The 23,052-nt window shown below is 48.9% G+C and overlaps 1 protein-coding gene across 1 annotated transcript; it reads left to right on the top strand.

The window, feature by feature from the left end:
- Window positions 1-258: 258 nt before the first annotated feature.
- On the top strand, window positions 259-16,048 carry LOC128270481 (hemicentin-1). The gene is made up of 16 exons (XM_053007885.1): window positions 259-523; window positions 6,442-6,783; window positions 6,990-7,100; window positions 7,180-7,383; window positions 7,494-7,645; window positions 8,689-8,833; window positions 10,608-10,738; window positions 12,170-12,329; window positions 12,764-12,933; window positions 13,143-13,266; window positions 13,424-13,584; window positions 14,576-14,717; window positions 14,878-15,001; window positions 15,093-15,316; window positions 15,421-15,611; window positions 15,797-16,048. Exons 1-16 carry the CDS (start codon window positions 259-261, stop codon window positions 16,046-16,048), a joined length of 2,898 nt encoding a protein of 965 aa, XP_052863845.1.
- Window positions 16,049-23,052: the final 7,004 nt, after the last annotated feature.

Below are 23,052 nucleotides of genomic sequence, written 5' to 3'. Positions count from 1 at the left end.
AGTGACAGGTGCTAGCGAAGTGTGAAGGTTGTAAGAAAAATGCTAAACGGCGGATCGTCCGGAAGGTGAAAATTGTCGCGCTGTCGAGTGTATGTAAATAATGCGTGCGGTGAAAACGGCGTAAATCAGACGGGCTGTGTGATGACATTTATGCGGCCGTCCGCCGGAGGCAATCTCAGCCGACACACGCAGTGTGTGATCGGTTTGTTTGGCCAGCACTCGATGACACCTCGGCGTGGAGGCAAATGTGTAGGGGAAATGGCGTCCAAACAGGTGGGGCGGCGGGCAAACGTTGTGCAGGTTTGCGGTGATGCTGTCGTTAAAGTTAATGATCAAGGAGCAAACATACGTCAACTAATCATCGCCGGGACGATACTGACACTTCGGCGAGGTTTAGTGTTGCACGCTCGCAGGACTTGGTTGCTGTTGGCCACAATCGCTGTACTGCTAACTGTTAGTGTAGGAACCGTCGCAGGATCATACAGCGATACCGACGATCTAATCAACGAACTTGATCGACCTAGTAAGTACCATGCCACTACGTTAAACATCGGATACAAATTTATCAAAAATCATAAAACCACGCATTATGCTTTAAGAGTAAGGGTCAACGCTCGTTGAACCGCTGTTACGGCATCCATCATGACCCCCAGGAGAAAGTTAACCTGGTATTGTAAACCATCGTTAAAGTCGTCTAACAAAACTGTGCATTCATGAATAAAACGTCCGTTCAATGACTGCGATGGAAAGTTCCGGTGCTGGAGGAAACTTTTGCCTGGACGGCCCAACAGCTCGATGCAGATATAGCACCACCACGGCGCACGTGTCCATAAATCAAACACCTTCCGGAACAGCAGTGACATTTGGCTGCTTGTTCTTGGAAAGTTTGTCAGTTTTGTTCTCTAAAGTTGTAAAAGGGAGCGCTTAAGCACGCGCAGTGGAAGACCGTCAAGTGAATTTTCACACAAACGCACCACAATTCCGCCAACTTAAGGCCAATGTTGTTTCGGATATGGCAGAAGATGGCCACAAACGCTGACAGTGCCGTTTAACGAAGTAGGGTGCTAATCAGCAAAGTTTTTACACAGTCTGGAACAATGAAACTGCTCCAATTGGGGAACTTTCTGCGAAACGCTTGCTAACGCTTAACGCGATCTACTTCACGACAACACGGCTTGTGGACACAGTTTAGGCAAACGTTTGATGTGTTTCTTTTCTTTAATTGTTGTTGGAAAATTGCAAATGGAGACTTCCCACCACAGCTGCTGCTTTAAACTCCTGCTGCTGACAACGAAGGCGAAACGAAGGAAACTTTCCCTCCAATATTTTCTCTAGGTTCCACAAAACACAAAAAAAAACGGTTTCCAACCATCGGCAAGAACTCACACACATGGTACCGGAATGGCTTCCCCAGACTGGGGAAATCACAAGAACACGCTAATGAGCTGTCAAATAGAGTAGCTCAACTTCAAACGTTTTCGGCTGCCATGGGAGAAATAAATAATGCTGCTCCGCACGCTATGGTTTGCTTCCGATGAAGCGTAGCTAATGTGGTAAACCACCACTGAGCAGATTAGTTTCCAGAAAGGGAAGCCTCCCGATATGGACATGAAAGCTGCTGATCCGACAGCAGCAAGGAGACGGAACGCACTGTACGTCATGCGTTCAGTTATTTTCAATTAACATTCCCAAACAGTCTGGTCGAAAGTGATGTTCAGTGGGATTTCAAAAAATGTAGTTGGTTTTCGCTTCAGGGAACCCGGTAGCTTGGCCTTAGACTCAACCGGCACTGATCGGGCTAGTGTCTTATCAATCGAAAAAAAACTATCTGCACGTACCTCTCTTTCGTAATTGAATGTTCTAAGCAATCGTGGAACTATTCTCGGCCACACTAGGAGTTGATTCCCTTGGTCTTTCGCGATTGGCAGGGGCAATGATGTTGCTTGGAAAGTGCAAAAGAAAATGACCGCGCGATGAATAATAGATCCTAATTCTCTTAACATGTTAATTGCAGGCTGCATAATAAATCATCATTTCGTTTCCTATTGTTTGGACGCACCAGCGATTCCTTTGCACCAGCCGGCTTCGTCCGTCAGTTCGGGTACAATCGTGTAGGTTTCGAACATGCCTTAAACCATCGTCACAGAATGAATGTAGGAGCAACAACTGTGTTAAAAGCCTCAGTAGCTTTACGTATGAGAAGCTTATTTATGTTGCGCTCAGCGATCGTCCCGGCGATGGCCGGGAGAGACAATCACACCACAGTCCAGCCTTGGGGGGAACCATCGGCCTAATTTTATGTGCTTCTGGGAGGGTGTTCCCTTTTCATAGTCCTACATGTCCACCGGCTTTCTCCAGGATGCCGGTGATTTGCTGCGACAAGGACTATATTCTCTTCTAATAGAGTTTTCGAAGGACTTTTCACCACGACATGCACGTCACAACGAACTGAGCTTGTGCCTCTGAGCAGAAGTGTATCCATATTGAAGATAGCACTCTCACAAGAATGATTTCGCTGTGAAAGACCAGAAATGTATTCTGCACAAATCTTTTAATTTACATTTCTTTGTTAGTTTTTCAGCAAAAACTTTCTGAATTGGAAAAACTAATTTATTTGATGAGAACTATTGTTAAGTTAAAACTTCATCTATTGTACAACGCTGTCTTGTTGTTTGATTGGCTCTTTGAAACTATTGTTATGAAATATCGATTTTTCACGCCTATTTTTCGTTGGTTGATGATTACCTACCTCAGCGACAGATATCTGCATTTTGTAATTATTCGAAACTCTACCATCTTGATGAATTGTGCCGTTGGATTTTATAAATCATCCCAACGACCCATTACACGCCGGGAGCTCATCCGCTGTAACTTGCGGAAACACGGCCCAGTGAAGGGCGGAAATGTGACCACAGTCGTTCCTTCGGGGCGTGAAGCCAGGGATTTGGATAAAACCAAAAAAAAAAAGAAAAGCCGACTCTGGGGAGTTGGAGTTTAAATAAACTTCCGGTGAATTTTCACCAACGTCTGCCCAGTCCAACCAGCAAACACACCGCCTGCGGCGTGTTCACGACTTTTATTCATGATGGCGTGCAGGGGATGATCTTTTATTTTGAAGCGCTTTTTTGTCGGATGTTGGCTTGGCTCGGAGCAGAGCGACTCTGGCCGCCACCGGAATTTGGCAGCCACAACCGAGCGACCGTACACCGGTCCCATTTTGGGCGAGAACCATAAAGGTGTCTCGTTCGCTGTCGTTTTGCGGAAAATTAAAAGCACTCAGAAAAGTGAACCATTCCCCGAAATGGTGCGTGGGCCACCCCGGCACATCCATTGCCATCGTTGGGGTGGGTCCAGACGAAATGGGGAATATTTCGTTGGATGACACAAAACTGTACCTTTAGTCGAGGCGATACCGCGGCAGGATTCAAAGCTCATTTATAGAATCATTTATCATCTGTGTTTCGCCGTTAGTTACCGTAAAGTGTGCCCGGCTAATCATCTTATTTCACTTTGGCCATCTCATCATCTTATTTGCCTTGCCTTTGACACTCAAAATCACATCGAAACGCTGTGTTTTTATTATAAGATCCTGCAGTTAGTTACGAATAGCTTGCATTCCGCAAACACATCACACTTTGATCGCTTTCCCGCACCGCCGTCTTGTGAACTCCAACACCGTTGGAAGGATGTTGCAGCGAGTCCATTTACCATCAACGAGCGCAAGAATGCACTTCTACGGTGGTGCTATGAACCAACAAAGGGTCAGTGCGGAACACAGTTGCGGGCGGCAAGGATTTTCCAATTATCGTCACTGCGCGCTGCTATGTGCCTGCCGAGTGTGCTCTTCCCGAGGCCCGAGTAAACGTGGTGTCGATCGATCGATTGCAAGAGAAAACCGCAAACGGAGCGTTGTTTTGATGTGAAGGTGGTCTTCCTTACCAGGATATCGGGTTGATTCTATTTTTAGCGGTGATCTCCTGTCTCCTGTGTCCTACTCTTTTCCGGATGTGTTGGTCAACACATTTCAAAACCGCTCGTTACTATCGCACTTCTCAAATTGAATGGACACCTACTGTTTGTCTGGCACACGGTGGGTGGCAATGAGTGTACTAACAGGAAACACTCGTCTGGCCGCTTTGAAGTAACAAGCGATACTTTTCGAGACCAATTACTGTCAAATGACTGAAGTCTGCTTCTAAGGATAGACATACAAACCACGCGTTGAATATAGTAAAGAAGGTGGCATTTCGGGTCTTAATAAATTTGTGCCTTGGCGTAAAGATCAATAGTATTTTCGGATTAAAAAAAACACATCAGTGACACACGGGACACCGTCAGCGGACCGCCGGAGGGTTCTAAAACGGCACACCGAATAAAAATCAATCGCTTACACGGAAACGTTCCAATTCAATCATCAGTCAGCCCTACAATTTGGCCTTTCCGCTGGGATTGATTTGATTTATGACAGTACGGCACGGGCACCCCACCCCACCATCAAGGGGGGGGGGGGGGGGGGGGGGGCACAAACCCCCCCCAAATGCGAGACCAAAGGGTAGAACCGGGCGGTCTTTGCGCAACACTGCGTTCGTCAATTAATTACCGCCTGCCGAAGGAGGAAAAGAAAATGTAGAGCACGAGGAAAAGGGCACAACAGCAAACGGGTAGTGTGGAGTTCCGCGGGGCGTGGACTTTATTTCGACTGGATCTTTGAGTCGCATCGAACCCTGTAATCAGGTTCATCGAAACTTCACGCCACCGATCGAGGGGGGGTTCAAACGGACCATCAGCCATCGTCCACAGAGTCCGTAGCTGGCAATTAAAACGGTTCGGGTTTGCTTTGGGTTGTTGTTCGCGTCCGTCCCACGCGAGGACGATGTGGTAGGTAGGAGCACTCCCCACGAGCATACCCCGTTCGGCCTAGCGGATAGTATAGCACCATGGTCCGGGGTTCGTCGAAACGGTTCGTTCTTTCACCTGCCGCCACCGCCGCCGCCTCTGCCGTGTTTCCACCGCTTCCGATACCGCTATGTTTACTTTGAAGCCTTGAAAATATTGATTTACTGCGCGTCAGAGGGCAGGGCTGAAAACGCGAAAACAAACCGTGGCCCCTTTTCGGGTCACCATATTTTTACGATGCCGGTGGTCAGCCGCCGGTGAACACAGAGACCTGCCCCTGCCAATCGCGTTCGTGTTGTATTTTCCTTTGATTGAAATTTAATTGAACCTTCAACGAGGTCTCAGGCAGGGCTCTAATGTAATCGCGAGCTTACGGCTGGTTAGCGCTCAGTTCCGAGCGGCTCCGATACATTCTCTGTTAGAACGTTAGTGAAACGGACGAACTATACGATTGCGGTGTTCCTTCAACAATTTCATCGCCTAGAAGATACAGTTTCCAAAAAAGTTTCTACAGAGAAACAAAACCGGCTCAAATTCCGCTGAATGTTTCTGAGTCCATCACAATGTTGCAGGTTCCATTTTTGGAACTTTTCAACTCTGGCTCCAACAAAAGAATGGATGGTATTTGGCTATTAAAAACAATGTTTTATCGTCTGGTCTGGGTTTCGTGGTACTGTGGTCCAAAAGAAATGCGCCACTTTTCTCGTCGCTTTCCCGGAAAACCTAGCCAACCAAAATTTCGTTAAAATGGCATGAAATTATAATTCAATGCTCGAGAGCGAAATGCTCTCTACTCGGAGCGCCATGAATAGCGCATGAATCACTGCTCTTTGGATTGGTGGCAGAAATGCCATTGCAACCGAGAGTTTCGACTAGAAAAAAGCATTACTACTATCGTCGAACTATCTATCGGATTGTTGGATCGGACGGCAAACTTGCAGTGCGGCAACGGTAAGCAAAGGTCAGCGAAAAATAGGTAGCACCTTCCGCGTATCTAACTTATTTAGTGAGTGGACTTGTTGCGGAGGTTTATCTTCCACGAGGCCAGCACCTGGTAGGTAGCGACCAGAAAAGGTATCGCAGGACGATTGGTCCGACAGACACTGGATCACATGGTGCAGGTCCTGGTATCGATTCCACCCGGCGACCGGCACCCGGGTTGAGCCGTGCTAGAATGAGTAAGCCATTTCAGCCATCGTGCCTGGTGGCCTGGTCAAGGCCGGGCTTTAACAATAAACCACGAGTGAAGTAAAATAAAGTTCAAATGGCGGAACGGCTTCGGTTGAACGATGTTGGAAAGGTTAAAAAAAAAAATGCTGGCTGGAAACCGTCCACCCTTCGGCGAACCTTCAACTAGGACCAAAAGGACTGCGCTTCATTGAACGCCGAGTGGCGGTTTTTTGTTCTCGCACCTCGCACAGAGGAATCTAATCATAACTCACACCTCGCGGACGTTTTGTGGAAAACCTCTTAAAAACTGTCTTTTAACAACAGCCGTCCGCTTATGCAGTATGATACAGCTTTTTCGCATTCCGTATTTTCCAGTCCCCGTTACGACCGTCAGCGGAGTGCTGGGCAAGCAGGCTAGTCTTCCCTGTGATATTACGCCACTGGAGCGCGACGACGCCGTCTACATGGTGCTGTGGTTCAAGGAGGACGACAACGAACCGCTGTACAACTTCGACGTGCGCGGCCGCCAGGTGGCCCAGGCCCGGCTCTCGTCCTCGGACAAGTATTTCGGCAAGCGGGCCTTCTTCCGCGCCACCAGCCACCCGGCCCAGCTGCTGGTGGACGAAATAAAGCTGCCTGACGAGGGCATGTACCGGTGTCGGGTTGATTTTCGCAACTCGCCCACCCGCAACCTAAAAATAAACTTCACTGTGATAGGTAAGGCCGGGCCGGTCGCCTCCATTATAGTAATTACCAAAAACATGCTTTGCCGTTTAGCGTTTAGATGTTTCATAAAATTTGAATTGGCCTGGGCTGTGTTTTATGTTACCAAATACTCGGTAAACGGCACTCGAACGGTATCGAAGTGCGCTTCACAAAACCGGCGTCCCCAATGATAATGGTTCCGCCTTCCATTTTTCCAGTACCACCGGACCGTCCGATCATCTACGATTCGAGGCGCCGAGAAAAGGCCAACACCGTCGAGCCGTACAGCGAAGGAAGTGACATTGCGCTAATATGCGAGGTCAAAGGCGGTAAGTTGTGGTGCGCCCCGTTCCGTCGTTGCCCAGAGCCGTGTGGTGTCATCCGTTTCCGTTTTCCTCGCTCTTGCAGGGCGACCCCGGCCGAACGTCACCTGGTACCTGGACAACAGTGTCATCGATGAGTCATTTGAATCTCGCCCGGACGGTACGACGGTCAATCATCTGTCCTATCCAAACATTGGCCGCCAGCATTTGGACGCCCGGCTGATGTGTGTCGCCAGCAATACCAATTTGACGCCACCGAACAATAAAGTTGTCGTCCTCGATGTAAACCGTAAGTATGCCGGTCGAGGTTGGTGGAACGAGAATATGCAAATTGGGAACTGACACCCTGTTGTTCCTGCCCCGGCCCGGGGTGATTATTGTTGTGGATCCCGTTCGCAGTGAAACCCGTTGCTGTTCACATCATGGCGAAGGAAAAGTTCGTGTCGGCCGACAAACGGTACGAGATTGAGTGCAAAAGTTCCGGCTCCCGGCCCGAAGCGGCCATCTCGTGGTGGAAGGGAACCCGGATGCTGAAGCGGGTCACCAAAAATGTAAGTACTGAATTGGATGGTCGGGTTTCGTGGAAGTGCCAGGAGCCGGAAACTGGCAACCGGTAACAGCCGGGGGGGGCGAGCGATGATTAAAGTGATATCGCAAAAGACTGGCCTAGAGTTTTACGACCCTCGGCGAGATGAAGGGAAATCGATAAATAATGATTTGAATTCGGGCCCTATGAAAATTATGGTGAGTGCTTTCGCATAAATTCGGCTACAATCATCGATCGTGTGGTGCTACAAATTTGTCCGTTCGCCACGGGTAATTGGGTTCCCTAATTATATCTGCAACAGGACGCGCATCGGCGCAACCCTTTGCCAGGCTCACCAAAACGACAGTCCACGGGCAGGAAATAATTAACTAAGCCAGGTGGAAATAATGGATCATAACCCGGTGTCGGGTGTGTGTTTAGGTGCGTTTTTGGCAACGTTTTTCACCGGACAATGGGTGCGCCTTCCATCGCTGTCAATTAGTTGGATCTAATTGTGCGAATTGATTTGCGTTTCGTCAGCGATCCAAATCAGATACCCCAAGGTGGCCGCAGTGTGCGGCAATTTCGGATGTTACTAAGAGAGTGTAAAAAGGCGCCCGTTGTTTGCTCACTAATGAGCGTTGTGCAGATTGCGTAAACAGAGTTGCGTAGTTGACACTTTATTATGATAGAATCCTGTCCATTAAACTATCATTTGTTGGACCGATTTAAAGAAATCTTGTGACAAGCAATGACGCTGTTTCACCGTGACAAGTGAGGCATCGTTGTTCGATTCTATTGATTTTTTTCTCGAAACGAAACGTAGAAAAGGCCCTTCCTTGCGGCACTTTGTACAATGATGCGCTGCAGCAACGAAATGGAATCGGAAGTACTAACAAAACGTGATTGAAATATGAAATGGCGACGGCCCACCGGCAGGAGTTGGAATGGCGCGAGATGGAAATGGCGGCGCCGAGTCCGGTTTCTCACTTCGCCTACATTTTTGCAGGAGCTTTTCATTCCGCCATCTTTTCTCACACGTAACGTTTCTTCGTTTCTTCCGCACAGTTCTCGGAGACCGGAAACCAATCACTCAGCGTTATATCGTACACGCCGACGGTGGACGACGACGGCAAATATTTGTCCTGCAAGGCCGAGAATCCGCTCATTCCGGACAGTGCCATCGAAGACAAGTGGCGACTGGTGGTGCATTGTAAGTAGTAGCTTCCCCGTGGGACGAAGAAAGTCCTCGTCCGCTTCGGAATTGAAATAAATCAAAGCCGTGCACGCAAAAAAAAACAATAATTAAATAGGGTTAATGATGGCTTAAAAGAGTTACGGCCTTCGGCCGCCGTGAGTGCCGGCAATCATCTGTTCGTCTAGATTTCGTCGAGCAATTATGCAAGATATGAAAAAGTTTTTTCCGTAAGATTTACGGCGTTGCTCGGTAGCATGAATAAGTAAATTGGATTCCTTTCCGGCACCGCCGCCGTCGCCAGTGTGCTGTTTACTACCCCGATGGGGCGGATGGATCGGGAAAAAGGAAATTGGATTTCTTTATGGCCAGAAACAAGTTTGTGTCAGTTTTGCCATTTGCGTTCGATCTACGCTGAATTCCCGGGTTGCCCCGGAGCGTTTTTACTACGGCCAATAAATACCGAAATCTTTCTAATGGCCATCATCACTATCAGTACCAATCTGGCTCGGGCTTGTTTGGAAATTGTCCTAATTGAGACGTGGACATAAACATCGAAATGGCAGCGCGGTGCGTACTGCTCCACGGCAGCTGTTATTTGTTGCTACTCACACTCCAGGCGAACGGAAACCGATGCGGAATAAGCTGCCGGCGGGAAAAAAGGACCCGTCGCACTGCTACACTGTAAATTAACTTGTTTTTTTTCGTCTTTCGACAAGAAGAAGAAAAGTTTCCATATATTCTTCAAAAAAACGCTAACTCGAGGCGACGACGCCCGGAGACGATGGAGTTGCCGTTTTTATGCGTGCTGTGGGTATCTTAAAATTCGCCTTTTTTATCACAATGGCTGCGGGCGCGTGGATTGGTGCGTGCGCATGTTCCGGCTATTTATGGTTTGTACCCAACGTGTTTATGCAACCATGAAATGATAAAAAGCAGACACTTGAAGTTGTCTCTTGGAAAGTTTTTATGCTTTTGCTCCACGCACTTCTTCGGGCAGAAACGAGACGCCACTTAACTCCGAGTGCAAGGACGCCTCAGGAACTTTGTGCCATGTCGGGGCCGGGGAAGAAATCGGGCTACGGCGGCCCAAAACAAAACCGAAAGTCTCGGCAAAAGTGCTACGGTTTGCTGGTGCTGCTGGTGCTGCTCGTAAATACATAGGAAAAAAGAACAAACTTACGAACGAACGGCGTGAAACATAAAACTGCCGTCTCCCTGGCCGGTGGACTAGTAGATACTTTAGGGCGCAGGGAATTCCAAGCATGTAACGTAATAAAACTGAGAGCTCGCTGCTCGAGATGCTTCGTGCATACTGTAGGGCACTCCGGGCCGGGCCGGGAGAAATAAAGAATGGTACAACATTTGCATCGCAGGTCAGCGGAAAGGATGCTCCAGAAAGGACGATAGAGTGGCGGATAGAAGCGAGAAGCGTTGCGAAGAGTGCTTAGCCAGCATCACGCGGCGACGCTGCTCGTGGTGCCGTGCTGACCGATTGTATAAAAAAGCCGCATCGGCGATCATGAAATGTTCGCCTTTTTTTTAAATGGATTTTGCATTTTCACCGCCAAAGTTCACTCGGTTGGTGCTTTGCTTTGTTTTGAGCACATCCACGCATAATAATAAAGTTTTGGCCGATGCGATGGAGCAATATCAATTGGAGTAAGCCATTTGGAGCACTATGAGCTTACGAAGGTTGTTAAGATTTTATTGACTGTTTATGGAACGTGCCCCTATCATTTGGTATTATCTCTATTATTTTACTGTTTCTACGATTTATTCTGTTCAACAGACATGCCAATTGTTACGCTACAGATGGGATCGTCCTTGAACCCGGACGATATTAAGGAAGGCGACGATATCTACTTCGACTGTCACATACAGTCGAATCCCAAACCGTACAAACTGGCGTGGTATCACAATGTAAGTATATGTGGCAACCCTGCACAATTATAGGGCTTGAAATCGCAACCGCCAAAGAACACAATAGACTCCAGCGGGATACCCAGTCACTTTGCTATACCAGACAACAATAGTACCAGACAAAAAACGAACCGAATCATCAGCCCGCTACCCAAACAGAGTCTTCCCGGTGGACTAAAAACATTATTAGGGCACCAACGAGGCAAAACTAGGCAAACACAACACACTACTAATCTCTACCAAACTAAACAAACCACACTCCCATCGACGGATCTACCCAATCCCAACCAACAAAGGATCTACAAGCTAGAATACAATATCCTTAAAAAACCAACCTTAATCACAAAATATGAATCAACAAACCAATAGTTTAAAACTAACCAACAAATAATACACAAGCAATGGACCAACAAAACCACTGAAAGAAGCTCCGATTGAACCTGAGAGAAATTACATAGTTAGTTTTAAAGAAGTCGTTAAAGGTTTTAGGACAGCTCGTGAACAGAAGACGTGAATTTAATTAAGTCACATGAATTAGACGTGAATTAATACATCCACTACAAGATCATAAAAATAAAAAGGAACCCAGAATCTGGATATCCAATTATAACTAACAGCGATGCAGTTGTTGATGGACATATTTAATGTTCATCATAAATCGTATATTTAGTTAAACAATCCTGAGGTATTTTTCGTGTTTCTCGTAAAGACAGTTCAACTTCAAATCACCTTTATGGCAACATGACATTCGTCCTAAACGATTTCCATGTTGGATTTCGTCGTTTGAGAAAGTTTCATTGTGAATACGGTTCTTCCATTTCCACAAATATTATGCGCAAATGTTGTAAGTCAAAGTTTGAGTTGATTGCCTCATTAACGTTTGAGTCACAAATTATCCCTCAGAAAAGAACCTAAAAACTAGCATTACGACATCATACGACATGCGACATGAAAGGTCCTCAACCAACGCCACACACTCACACCGTCTATCGGCCCAGTGCCGGGTGCGTAAACACTTATTCGCGACTGTGACTCGCAAAAGTATTAAAAGCAGGTGCCAAAGCAGAAATGTGTTTTATGTTCAAGGACATACAATTAAATTTCGCTTTTCTTCACCATTTCGCGGGGTTTATTAAAAACGGCGCCGAAAATAACGGCTGGTTGGTGTGTGTAAAGAGAAGTACCGTGTTCCCTGTGGTTGATTTTATTTTCACTTTGCCTCGGTACACACCCGATGTAATCAACACGAGGCACGCGTAGCGCCAAATGTTAAGTCGCCCAAAGAGCGGGAAATGTTTAATTTCCCACCTGTGTGGGTGATGAAAATGGTACCGTCACATGCTCACGGTTTCGCTTTCTTTTCTCTTTCTTTTCGCATGGTACCGTGCTGCGTCTTGGGCGACGACTTTTGTGGTGGGTTGCTCCTGGCAGGGAAATGAACTGCATCATAATGTCACAGCTGGCATCATTCTGTCGGATCACTCGTTGGCCCTGCAGAGCGTTTCCCGCAGCCTGGCCGGAGATTACACCTGCATGGCGGCAAACACCGAAGGACGGGGCACCAGCAACCACGTCACCCTCCGCGTGCGCTGTAAGTATCCACCAGTGCCACCTCCTCGTGATAGGTTATTTCATTAATTTTCCTGCCGGCTCAGCGCACCATAAATTTCCTTTCTCATTCACTTACTCTTCCGTTTGCTTAACCAACTGGCTGAGCACTTCGCTCAATTAACTCAGCCCACAAATCGCACCATTTTACTGTCTTTCGGTAATTCGCGCACTTTCGAATAACATTTCCTATGCTTTAATGAGAACGCTTCGTCGTTGGTTTTATAAGGCACCATTATATTTGGCTTCTGTGGCCGATGGAAAGCTCTAGTATCGCCCAAAGGCATCGATGCAGGTGCGGCGTCAATAGCGGAAGAAACATTTCTGCATCGAACGCCAACGGCTGCGGGATGGAGGGTTCGGAAAGTTTCGCAGTCTATAGCTAACTTCCATATGCACTCTTCCGACATCCTGCAGATGCGCCGGTTTGTGCGACCGACCGCGAAGAACTGCTGGGTGCGCTGAAACACGAAACACTGCAGCTGAAGTGCGAGGTCGATGCATCTCCGGCGGCCGAGTCCTTCCACTGGACGTTCAATTCATCCGGCGAACAAACGGAGCTTCCCTCGCGGCTGCACTCGAGCGAGGTGAGTAGATGCGTCCTGGGCGTCACAAGCAAAAAGCTGCACCGCTCTGTGTGTGGCAAGTGTTGCGGCGGATGCGGAACAACCATGTTTTAAAGCGGTAATTTGATGCCTGGTTTCATTCCTTTCTTTCCTATTCATTGTTGTGTGCCCGTGCGCCCGTAATCCTCGGCCCTGCCAACCGGACGGTCCTTATCGGGTGCATCCTTTAGACCGGTTTATCCCGACTTAATTATACGCCAACATCCGATCTCGACTACGGCACCATATCCTGCTGGGGAAGAAACGCCATCGGTGTGCAGAAAAGTCCGTGCATCTTTCAAGTGGTGGCCGCCGGTGAGTTGGAACGAATGAACAACGACTTCCCGGGGTTTTTTTCCCCTCAACTCCACGATGTTTGTGGTGGACCTACCCCTTGGAGCAACACATAATTTCCTACCACGCCGATCAGGATGCACCGGTTGTAATATTGTTTTATTGTCACCAATTCCAGGACGCCCGTTCGCACTCCAAAACTGCTCCGTGTCCAACCAGTCCGCCGACTCGCTGCACATCGAGTGCATCGAGGGGTTCGACGGTGGTCTCCCGCAGATGTTCCTGCTGGAGCTGGTGGAGGTGCCGATCCTGCGGTTAGTTAGGAATTTGAGCTTACAGGTACGTTATTGTCGCCCGCCTTTCGATTCCAATTGCAATTGGTCCTGCGGCGGCGGCGGAGGCGGCGCCGGGCCGGAGAATCGATCGCATTCGCCAGTAACCTTACATCAGCATTGAAGAGCAAACGTCGTAATCGATTGTTGCTCTTGCATTTTTCGTCCGAGTGAGCAAAAATCTCATTTTCATCTACTCCACAACCCTTCGGTGGCCTTACCACCTGCCAGGGTGCCTACGACGACGACGACGACGACGCAAAAAGTTGGTTCCGCAACGGCCATAGCGCCAGAGTTGCGGCTGCCATTGCACCAGTGGGGCCACTACACAACACTTGAGCTTTTCCACTGACCTGATTTCGTTGCGCTCTGTGTCTCGGTGAAATTTGTTCCACGTCTCTATCTCTCTCTCTCTCTCTCGCTGTCTGTCTCTCTTTGGCTCTCTCCTGGCTGGGTTGGCCACTAGCCGACAGGACAGATGGTTGTGCTGACGGTTGTGGAAATTGGAAAATATGAAATCATAAAAATGAAGCAGCGGAAACTCGCCCACGATCCGCGGCTCCCTAGCGTAAATGAGATTTTTTTTCCCAGTCCCGTCAAGACACACCCTTTCAGGAGTGTGGTGTGCATGAAGCGCGGAACAGCAAGTGCACCACCCGGACCCTGGGTATTTGAAATGCTTCTGTTGCTCGCCGGCTCCCGGAGGATTCGAAAACTAAAAACCGTTCAAGCTACCCGCTCCGAATGCGCGAATCTATTGTTTTTGATTGTTGGGTTGGGTTGGGTCCGGTCCGGTGTTTATCCTTCCTTCGAGGAGCATTAATTGCTCCCTAATTAATAATGTTACCGTCCCGGGGCGAAACACGAAATAGTTGTTGTTTCAACAGCAGCGTTGCTCATTTGCTGCTGAAAGGGAGCATTCTCTGGATTCCGGAACTTGCACGAAACAACTCACAACAACGATGGTGGTGGTGGTCTTGGTCTTGGTTCATCCGCAGCACCCGCCGGTACAGTTTTTCATCGACAACCTCGAACCGGGCAGCTCGTACCGGATCATTCTGTTCGCCGCCAACGCCAAGGGTCGTTCCGAGCCTGTAATAATAGACGACATCACGTTCAAAGGGGTGGCCAAATATACAGGTCAGTACCGTGACGAACTACTATGTGGCGGCGGCCTATCGCGGCGGCGGCGGCCGGAGTCCATCGGCGTCCCGATCCCGATCGGTCGCTCGCTCCATCGACACAAATCCGCCTAATGAACGTCGGGTGGCTCTGTTAAATGTGTTGATCCATTTTCCAGGGGTTTCCAACGTTATGAACGTTCCGTTGTCGCCGGTCCTGGCCGCGCTCACACTCACGGTGGCCGTCCTGTTTGCGGTGGTCTGCATCGTGCTGGCAACGATTTACCGGCGACATGCGAACAAGTAAGTATCGGAGCGCTCCATCAATCGCGCGGCCAGTAGTATACCTAGTAATGCACCCGCCCCCCACCGGGCCGTTCTCGTGCTGCCACAGGAATTCGGGCAAAAAATTAAAGTCCGCCAAGAGTGCGCAGCTGACCTCGACACCGGACTGCCAGCTGGACTCAACCGTCCATCATCAGACGCACGATCCGAACGGCATCCAGACGCCCCTGGTGGACAGTGCCGGGGCGCTGGGGCGACGCGGAAGTCCCACCATGGGCGCGGAACCGCCGGATGGTGATGAAACCGACCCGGACGTGATACCGAACCAGTATGGTAAGGCGAGAACCGTTGGCGCACCGTGGCCCAGTTTTGAAGGAAGTGGCGCGCACAACATTTGTGCTTCATAGCGAATCCTTTTTTCGTCCGTGTTCCGACAGAACGGAGGCCACCAAAGACCACACTCCCGACGCCCCTGTTCCGCAGTCCGTCGGCCAGGCTGATACACCGGAACGGCGGTGATCATCTGCTGCACGAGGAGGAGCGCCATTGTGATGGATCTAGCCTAGCGTCGCTGACTGGGCTGAACACCGAAGTACATCATTATTCCTTTAAGCCTAGTAAACAAATAGTAAGTATGTGCGATGCTGTACAAGTCCGTCGGTTCGGTTGGGTAATTGGGACTGCATTCTCTGGCTGGAGTCCATTCTTTTCCGTTACTTCTGGCTCCGGACGTAGACGGGAACTAGCTTTCCACACCTTTTGCGGCGCGGCGCGGACTTGTAATGTAATTCTTTTCCGTTTCGTCACCCGCAGAGCTACGCCACGTTAGGCCGAGCCAATAACAGTAGCGTCACCTCGACGCTCAGCCCGCTAAGTCAGCTGCCGTCGGCGGGGACGCTGCCGCTGCCGTCACTGTCGTCGATGTCGGTCACCGGGGTCGGCGCCGTGGGGAGCCTCCTCAGCAGTCCGGCCTCGCAGTCGCTGGTCACCTCGACGCTGAACGAGTACCGGTTTCGGCCCGAGGTGGTCACCACATCCAATCGAATACAGGAAAGTTGTATATAATGTATGATAGGCGGCGCCCGTTTAGTCTAAGTGTTGTGTCCCAGGCCCCCCGGTGTTCCTCCGAGCCAGGGACGATTGCGAAGCGATTTGTGATTTTCCGGCTCGGAAACGTGTTTTCCTTGGGCCCAGGGTCCCCAACCAAACCATATCCTGACGAATCTCCATATACCACCAGCATATCGTTTGGTCCGCGTTTTGTTTGAAGGACACCTTCGTGCCGGTTTTGTGCACCGTGGATGTGTCCGTGCGTGCGTGAGTGTGAGTAATTACTGTTCGTAGCATATCGTGTAGGGCTATCGTTTCGGGCGGAATAGGTGTATGAAGCGAACTGCAACTGTAGAGAGTCAACATGGGTGACGATTTCCTTGCTCAGGCGATGCTCCCGCTGTATATTCTTTCTGCGTACTCGAAAGGCGGCACAGCCGTTGATTCCCGTCTCACCAGGTCCCAACCACTTGCATCTTGCAGTATTATCATCCCTTTCAAATCCACACACCCCGCGGCGATGTACATATCTATTTTAACGAACCACACCGATCCTTCCGCGCAGTAGTTGATATAATTGTATCTCGGTTAGGATGGACCTCCTGGTGAAGCGAATTTAGACCCACGGTGGCGCACAGGGACGGTAACGGATTGGTGTGTCACATATCTAAAACCGAGCCAGCGGGCAGAGCAGCTCAGTTGCAACATTCAAGATATTGCGTTTATGACTGGACAATAATGACTCAAGAAACTCAGAGAGTAACAGCGGAAGAAAAAAAGCTAGCCGGAAGCACCACAGTGACTGCTGAATGGGGGGAAATCAAGCAAACGGACTAAACTCTTCATCATGCAAAGTGACTGATGGGGGTACGCACCGGAACCGTGACTGCTGGATGACTTCTTACCGAGCAAGGCGACAGCCAACTTCCGGGACCTCCGGGTTCGTCTTTATGAACTCGCCAGAACGTAGCACAATTTCTCAAGACTTATAGGCAAAGCTGCAAAGTGTTTCGCGCAGAACTTTGGGCGAAACTAACGTGTTGCAAATCCTCCTGTGTAAATCGATGTAGTATAAAGCTAAACGAACAAAAAACCCACGTAGGACTGTCGGTTATCTTGAGCGAAGTAAACAAACGTGTAAGTGACGGGGAACGAAGAGCCATATCCGGACGGTTTAGTTACATTTTTAGTCCCCCCAATTAGTCCAATCACCGATATCAGCGAAGCACGAAGGGAAGCGTTTTACAGGATGCGTAGCGGGAAGTAGAGAAAGAATGGGAGAGGTAGAGCAAAAAACCGAAAACAAAAAGTGTACACATCATCCGGAACTGGAAACTGAAAACCCATTAAGATGAAAAATAAAGAACTCTATGGTTTTCCACAAATGGTGCTGCTTACTTGAAGTGTAAACTACCGAAAGAAGGGGCCTGGTAATATTGTTTCATTATGGTTTCGTTCGTTTCGGCGTTGTCGTTTGGTCTTACTAAATTGGAACCACCGGAACAGTTACAGTTCGTTATTATCACTCTACGGATCGTTTGCTATGTAGCATTATTCGAAATGTTCGCCAACATTCAACTTGCCAGCGTCAACTTGAAACTGTTCAACAATCGGGCAATCTGTTTCCAATATTTCAATCGTGTTCCTCCTCTTCAATATCCGGCTAAGCGTGTTAGAGGGTCCGCATGGTCGTTTAGCTTTTATGATCTTGAAAATAAGTACAGTCACCAGTTTGCCATGGGCACCGTCAGCCACGACCGCTTGGTCTCTTGGCAATGGGGGATCGAAAAATAATCAAAATCACTTTGCCTATTGATCACGGGCGCCTGGCGCGAGCGACTGCTCAACTACCGTCGGTTCGGTTCGTCCATTTCCAGCAGCTTGCCGCCATCAAATCTTTCCCGGGAGTCGTTGTTAGCGGTAGCGCTTGCAAAGGAAAACAAAAACAAACGCAAATCTTTGGAAAGTTTCCGTTTTCCACGCCGATACAAAGAACCGAAGGACCGGGGCTGCATGCTGAATTATTTATCAGTTGGAAATTACCCCGGAAGGGTAGGTCACCACCGTACAGCACTCACTGGCGAGGTCGAGGGGCCAGGGAGTCGACGGGGACGATGCCAGGAAGCGAGCGGGCCGTTTTGCAAATTTGCGCTGTTTGCCACACTTTAACAACGTAGCGCCGGGCGTGGTGAAAGCGCCCGTTATGCTCCCGGACTACCCCAAAAGTCTTTGGTCGTCCCCCCACAAAGTCTTGTGCCTTATGCGGTAGTCTGCGGCGACCCGACTACATTAGCCCCGAAGCTTCCCACTGAAGGATGTTGCTTCTGGAATAATGCTACTCCACTCTAAATTACCCGCCCAAGTACGATTTCGTCAAAACATTGACATTTCGCTTCTGCGTGTGAGCTTCGCGGAGAGCTCGGGAGCTCGGGAGTGTGTTGTTCAGCATTCGAGGAGGGCCACTTTCGGGTTAAACAAACGATGAAGTAATCCAATCTTCCGACATCGGCATCGACGGCGTTCGCGTGTCTCCAAGGCACGATTTGGGTATTTCGGTTCGAGGTGTGTTTTTCCCTGTACCGAAAGCATGTGATGTTGGCTTTCTAGCCTTGCGATTCGGCGCGATGTGAGGCACAGATAGTCCAGGAAACTTTATAATTAATACGCTACTACCAGTTTGTGGGAACTTGTGGTTTCGCAGCATCGAGGAGCAACATACCGTGCAAAGTGGCTGCAAGCTGGCACCGCACTGGCTTTGTTCTGTTCTTTGCCTGCTGTTAGGAGTTATTAGATATTGGGAGTGATTTAGTAATAGCGAGTTTTCCATACTCGTACAGCGGTAAAAAAGAATAATACGAAAAACAAGCTAAATAAGGCAAACCCTAGCAAATGCAATGTTTGTTTTATGATCCGATGTATCTTAATGAGCTGAAGCCGAACATTCATCTAAAAGCTTTTCTTATTAAACGATAATCTCACAAATGATACATTACTTAGCAAGTTATGCTTTCGAGCTACGCGGTACGGAAACAATACAATAAGAGGATGGAAAAGTTTTAATTGCTCAATGATAATTGCTTTCCAAGTAACCGCACAACCATTTCAGTTCGCGCAACAGGATTATGGGCGCAACCTACGGGCCGGGCAAAGGATACTTTGAAACCGAGCTAACATCGACGAGCCGATTCCAGCCAGCCGCCCCTGTATCATAACAAACTCATTGAACTTTGGACGCAGAGCAGTCAGAATCGGATCCTTCCAGGCGGGGGGTGGGGAAAGGCTTCACCGGGGCCGGGCTAGCCAGGGCTGGCTTCAACATCGTATGCATCAACTTCATAAAACTAAAATTAAACTGTAAGCGGTGCAAATTCCTTGACAGCTCGACTATAGCCTCGACTACCGGTGCCACCCCGGCCGGCGCCCCAATTTAGATCGACGTGGCTGGCGCATGTCAGGGAAATTGAGAAGTTGAACATTTACCTGCACAGCCCTGCAACTGTTAATAACTCAATTAAGACACTTGCGTGACTGAGGCTTGCGCGCGAGGCAGGGAGCTCTAGTGTGTGCTGCCGGCCACCGATAGTTTCACACTCTGCTCAATGGAACCAATAATTGTGCAGGAAAGCCGTGCGGAGGAAGCGCTTGTGTTGCCTTGCGTTGCGCTTTTCTACGTACGTCCTCTTTGGCCAAAGTGTGTGTGCGGCACGAAGCGCGTTCGGGGCGAAGGAAAAGTTAGAAAAACCAACCCCAAACATCAAACTCACGGAGTTTGATTAGTTCTACCCATAAATGGGTTTATCACGGTATGTGATCATGTTCCGGCGTGCCCATAGGCTGCATGCATTCAACTTGATTGGCATGCCATAATCATGTAACTGATTGCATTCGTCGTGCGAAGCCGAACCTATCCGTCCGTGGTGTGTTATTGTAGTGCAATGTTTTACATTTTATAAATCTCTGTTTTTGAACAGACGAAAACAATGTGTGAAAACATTGATGCGAGCTTCAGCGGTTCGACTGTTTGGTTCGGATGAGTGCGAAACGTATTTTACAATTCGAATACGGGTCGGCTCCGCGGGTTGTTTGACTTGCAAATTTGTGGGGGCTCCATCTCTCGCTCCTCTAATGTTTAATTAGCTTTTGTGCAATGTTTACTTTACAACTGACAATGATAATCATAACTGCAACACCATATCGGATACGGCTGTGGGCCGTCGTTGGGTAATACGGACGGAAAAATCCGACTCTAATCCGTCAACAAATTGTCTTATCGGCACATATAAAGTACGTCGCCGTAAGCCACTGTGCGTATGGCTGTTGTTGTTGTTTGCGAAGAAAAACAAAAGGGGCGCTGCAATCACGACGATAATTAAAATATTAATTATCACACCCACCTTTTAATGATAAATGAAAATTGTCGTTTGTTTTCGCAAATGCTTCCTGGCTGATTTCGCGATCGCATCGCTTTTTTATCGTTACTGCTGCTGTGCGTGTGCAGCGCGGCCTGCAGGGACGACGTCCAAGGACGGGCAAGTAAAGGCGCGCATATAATGAAGGTTGCAATTAATATTGTGGATGCGATTTTATTTATTAATTCCTGATTCATGCTTCGAAGGATTTCGATTCATTAAGCGAGTGGTGTTTGTGGTCGTGCTCGGTCCGGTTCGGTCCGCTGCACGAGAGTGAGAAGTCGGGGACACGGGGACGAAAAACTGTTTCCCCAGCTGTGACAACGCCGGTGGCCGGCGGAAGCGAGTGCAGCGCCAGCATCGGGCAGCGGGTGGCACGTTATTATGCAGGGCACTGCTGCTTTTACTGCTTTTGGGACAACTTGCAGCACGTCGTCGTCGCCGCAGCCCGTGCAGGAACCGTGCCATTAATTTGGGGCCATGTGAATCGGCCGTGGGTGGTGTTGCACGAAAAATGGGACTAAATAAGCGCGCGCCTCTTTTTCCGCGGCTTCGCCCTTGGTGCACCCCCACACACCCCCACTGCGCGCTTCCTGTGGGCCCCGATCCGATCCGGTGACGCATGGCTTCCCGTTTCGGAACGGATAAATGGGAAATGAGAAGCAGTTGCGTCACTAATTCGTTAATTTTCCATTTTCATTTAATGTGGATATTTATATTTATTATTACTGAATAATTCATCGCACCGCCGCACGTTATGGAGGCGCCGGGTTTATAGCCGTTTATTCGAATTCTCAATTTTTATGCTACCGACCCACGGTCGGGGCACGCGGCACCGCGGTCCTGTACATAGCATAGTCGCTGGGGCGCAGGCCGCCCATGCTGTGTGCCAGGTTGAGTTTCATTTTGTTTTTCGTGTCACAATTTACATTTCAAGAGCGACTTGTGCGGTACGCATTTCATTCGCCACATCCGATGGACATTTTATCGAATAGCTGGCCACTAAAGAACGGTGCGTCCGGTGCAGTCAAGCATCGCATGGAACCATTCACTGTCCGAGGGGAAATTGAAAATATATAACCATTATCTTGACCCTAGGCGCATTTGCAGCCATCGGTTAAGATCGGCTTAGAAATTTTGAAAGGATCTCGAAACAAAGCAAATCTGCATGACAAAGGCACCACGGAACTGCAACGTTGCTGTCGGCTTAGTTGGGAATTGTTTGGGAAAACGTAAACATGGCTTGTTTATGTTTAATGTTTTAAGCGATGTTCTTCGGCACAAAATCGGTCAATCTCCAGGACTGGGCTGACACTTTTCATCAATGCACTGGTTGGCTGGACTTTCTTCGGCGCATAATCCGGAACACGTGGTATGGCGTCCGTGGACCTGTTCCGTGCGCGATGATCCGTGAAGGCTTGGCGAACGTCGAAAGTGGAACGCAAAAGAATACGAATTTCACCGACTGACAGATGTTCCGTTATCTCAATATGCAAATATCACCGCCATTCACCCCCACAGCCCCCCGGGGGGCGTGCAACAAGGAAAATCTTGTCCGTAGTTGAATTAAATTTTCCATTTATTATTTCTGCTCCCAGCCTTTGCTGTCTGTCTTTTGGCACCTTCATGTTGCTTCAGCTCTACGCACCGCGCCGCCGATTCTACCGTTGAGTGCGGTTGAGTTAAGTCTAATTTGCGTGCCACACCGGTTGACTGGACCTAATGCTCTGCTCTGATGTAGTACCCCACATGGGTGCACGAATAAAAATGGGTAGCTGCACCAGAAAAGGTCATTCGAAGCCAATTACACTCCGACCGACACTCTCGTACAACGCGCGCCATGTAGCTGTGGGTCACCACCGGACCGAGCCCGGGCCCGGGCAGAGGTAGAAGGCTTCCGGAACAAATTTGGTATCAATTTCAACTGGTTTCCGGATTCTGGACACTAGAAACCGGGAATAATGGTGGCTGACCGGCTGACTGGTTCCACTCGGGGATTCGGGTGACACCGATGCCGGATGGCCGGTGCCAGGGTGCTTTCGAAAGAGTGTAAAATTATTCACGGCCCAACGGGTTTCGCGGTGTTGGATGGATGTTGTTTGAAGTGGTGCAGTGAAATGTGATTTAATTTCATGCCAAATTTAACGCCCCCCCCTTCCTGGCCGGGTCCGACAATGATTGGTGTTGGTTTTGGGGTTTTCGGCAAATATCAGCAAGCGTTGGCTTCTCCATGGAAAGCACGAGGAAACGGTGTCATGAAATATGCGAAGAGACGTTATTTATGATCTGGTTCAATTGTTGAAATTACGCTGGAATGCTTTTTTATGCGCAACTTTAAAGCGCCGCCCGAATCGAACCATCAAGGGTAACTTTCGCTACAACTAGCCGAGCTAGTGTTTGATCCTTTGATCCAAACCCGAATCCTACTGCGGCGCAAGGGACAATATTTAAGTTACGGTTACGAAAAGTGTGTTTACTGAAGCTCATTAAATCCATCTTACGCGCCACGCTGCATGTATTTAATTTGTCAAAACCCGCTCCCGTTCTAAAGATCTCGACCGCCCAAATCGTCCTTGTGGTAACGTCATTAAGCCTAATCACATTTCGTAC

This window comes from Anopheles cruzii, chromosome 3 (assembly GCF_943734635.1).
Source record: "Anopheles cruzii chromosome 3, idAnoCruzAS_RS32_06, whole genome shotgun sequence".
In the NCBI taxonomy this organism is placed as follows: Eukaryota; Metazoa; Arthropoda; class Insecta; order Diptera; family Culicidae; genus Anopheles; species Anopheles cruzii.
Note: the sequence above shows the minus strand (reverse complement) of the source record. Positions and strands in the feature narration are given on the sequence as shown.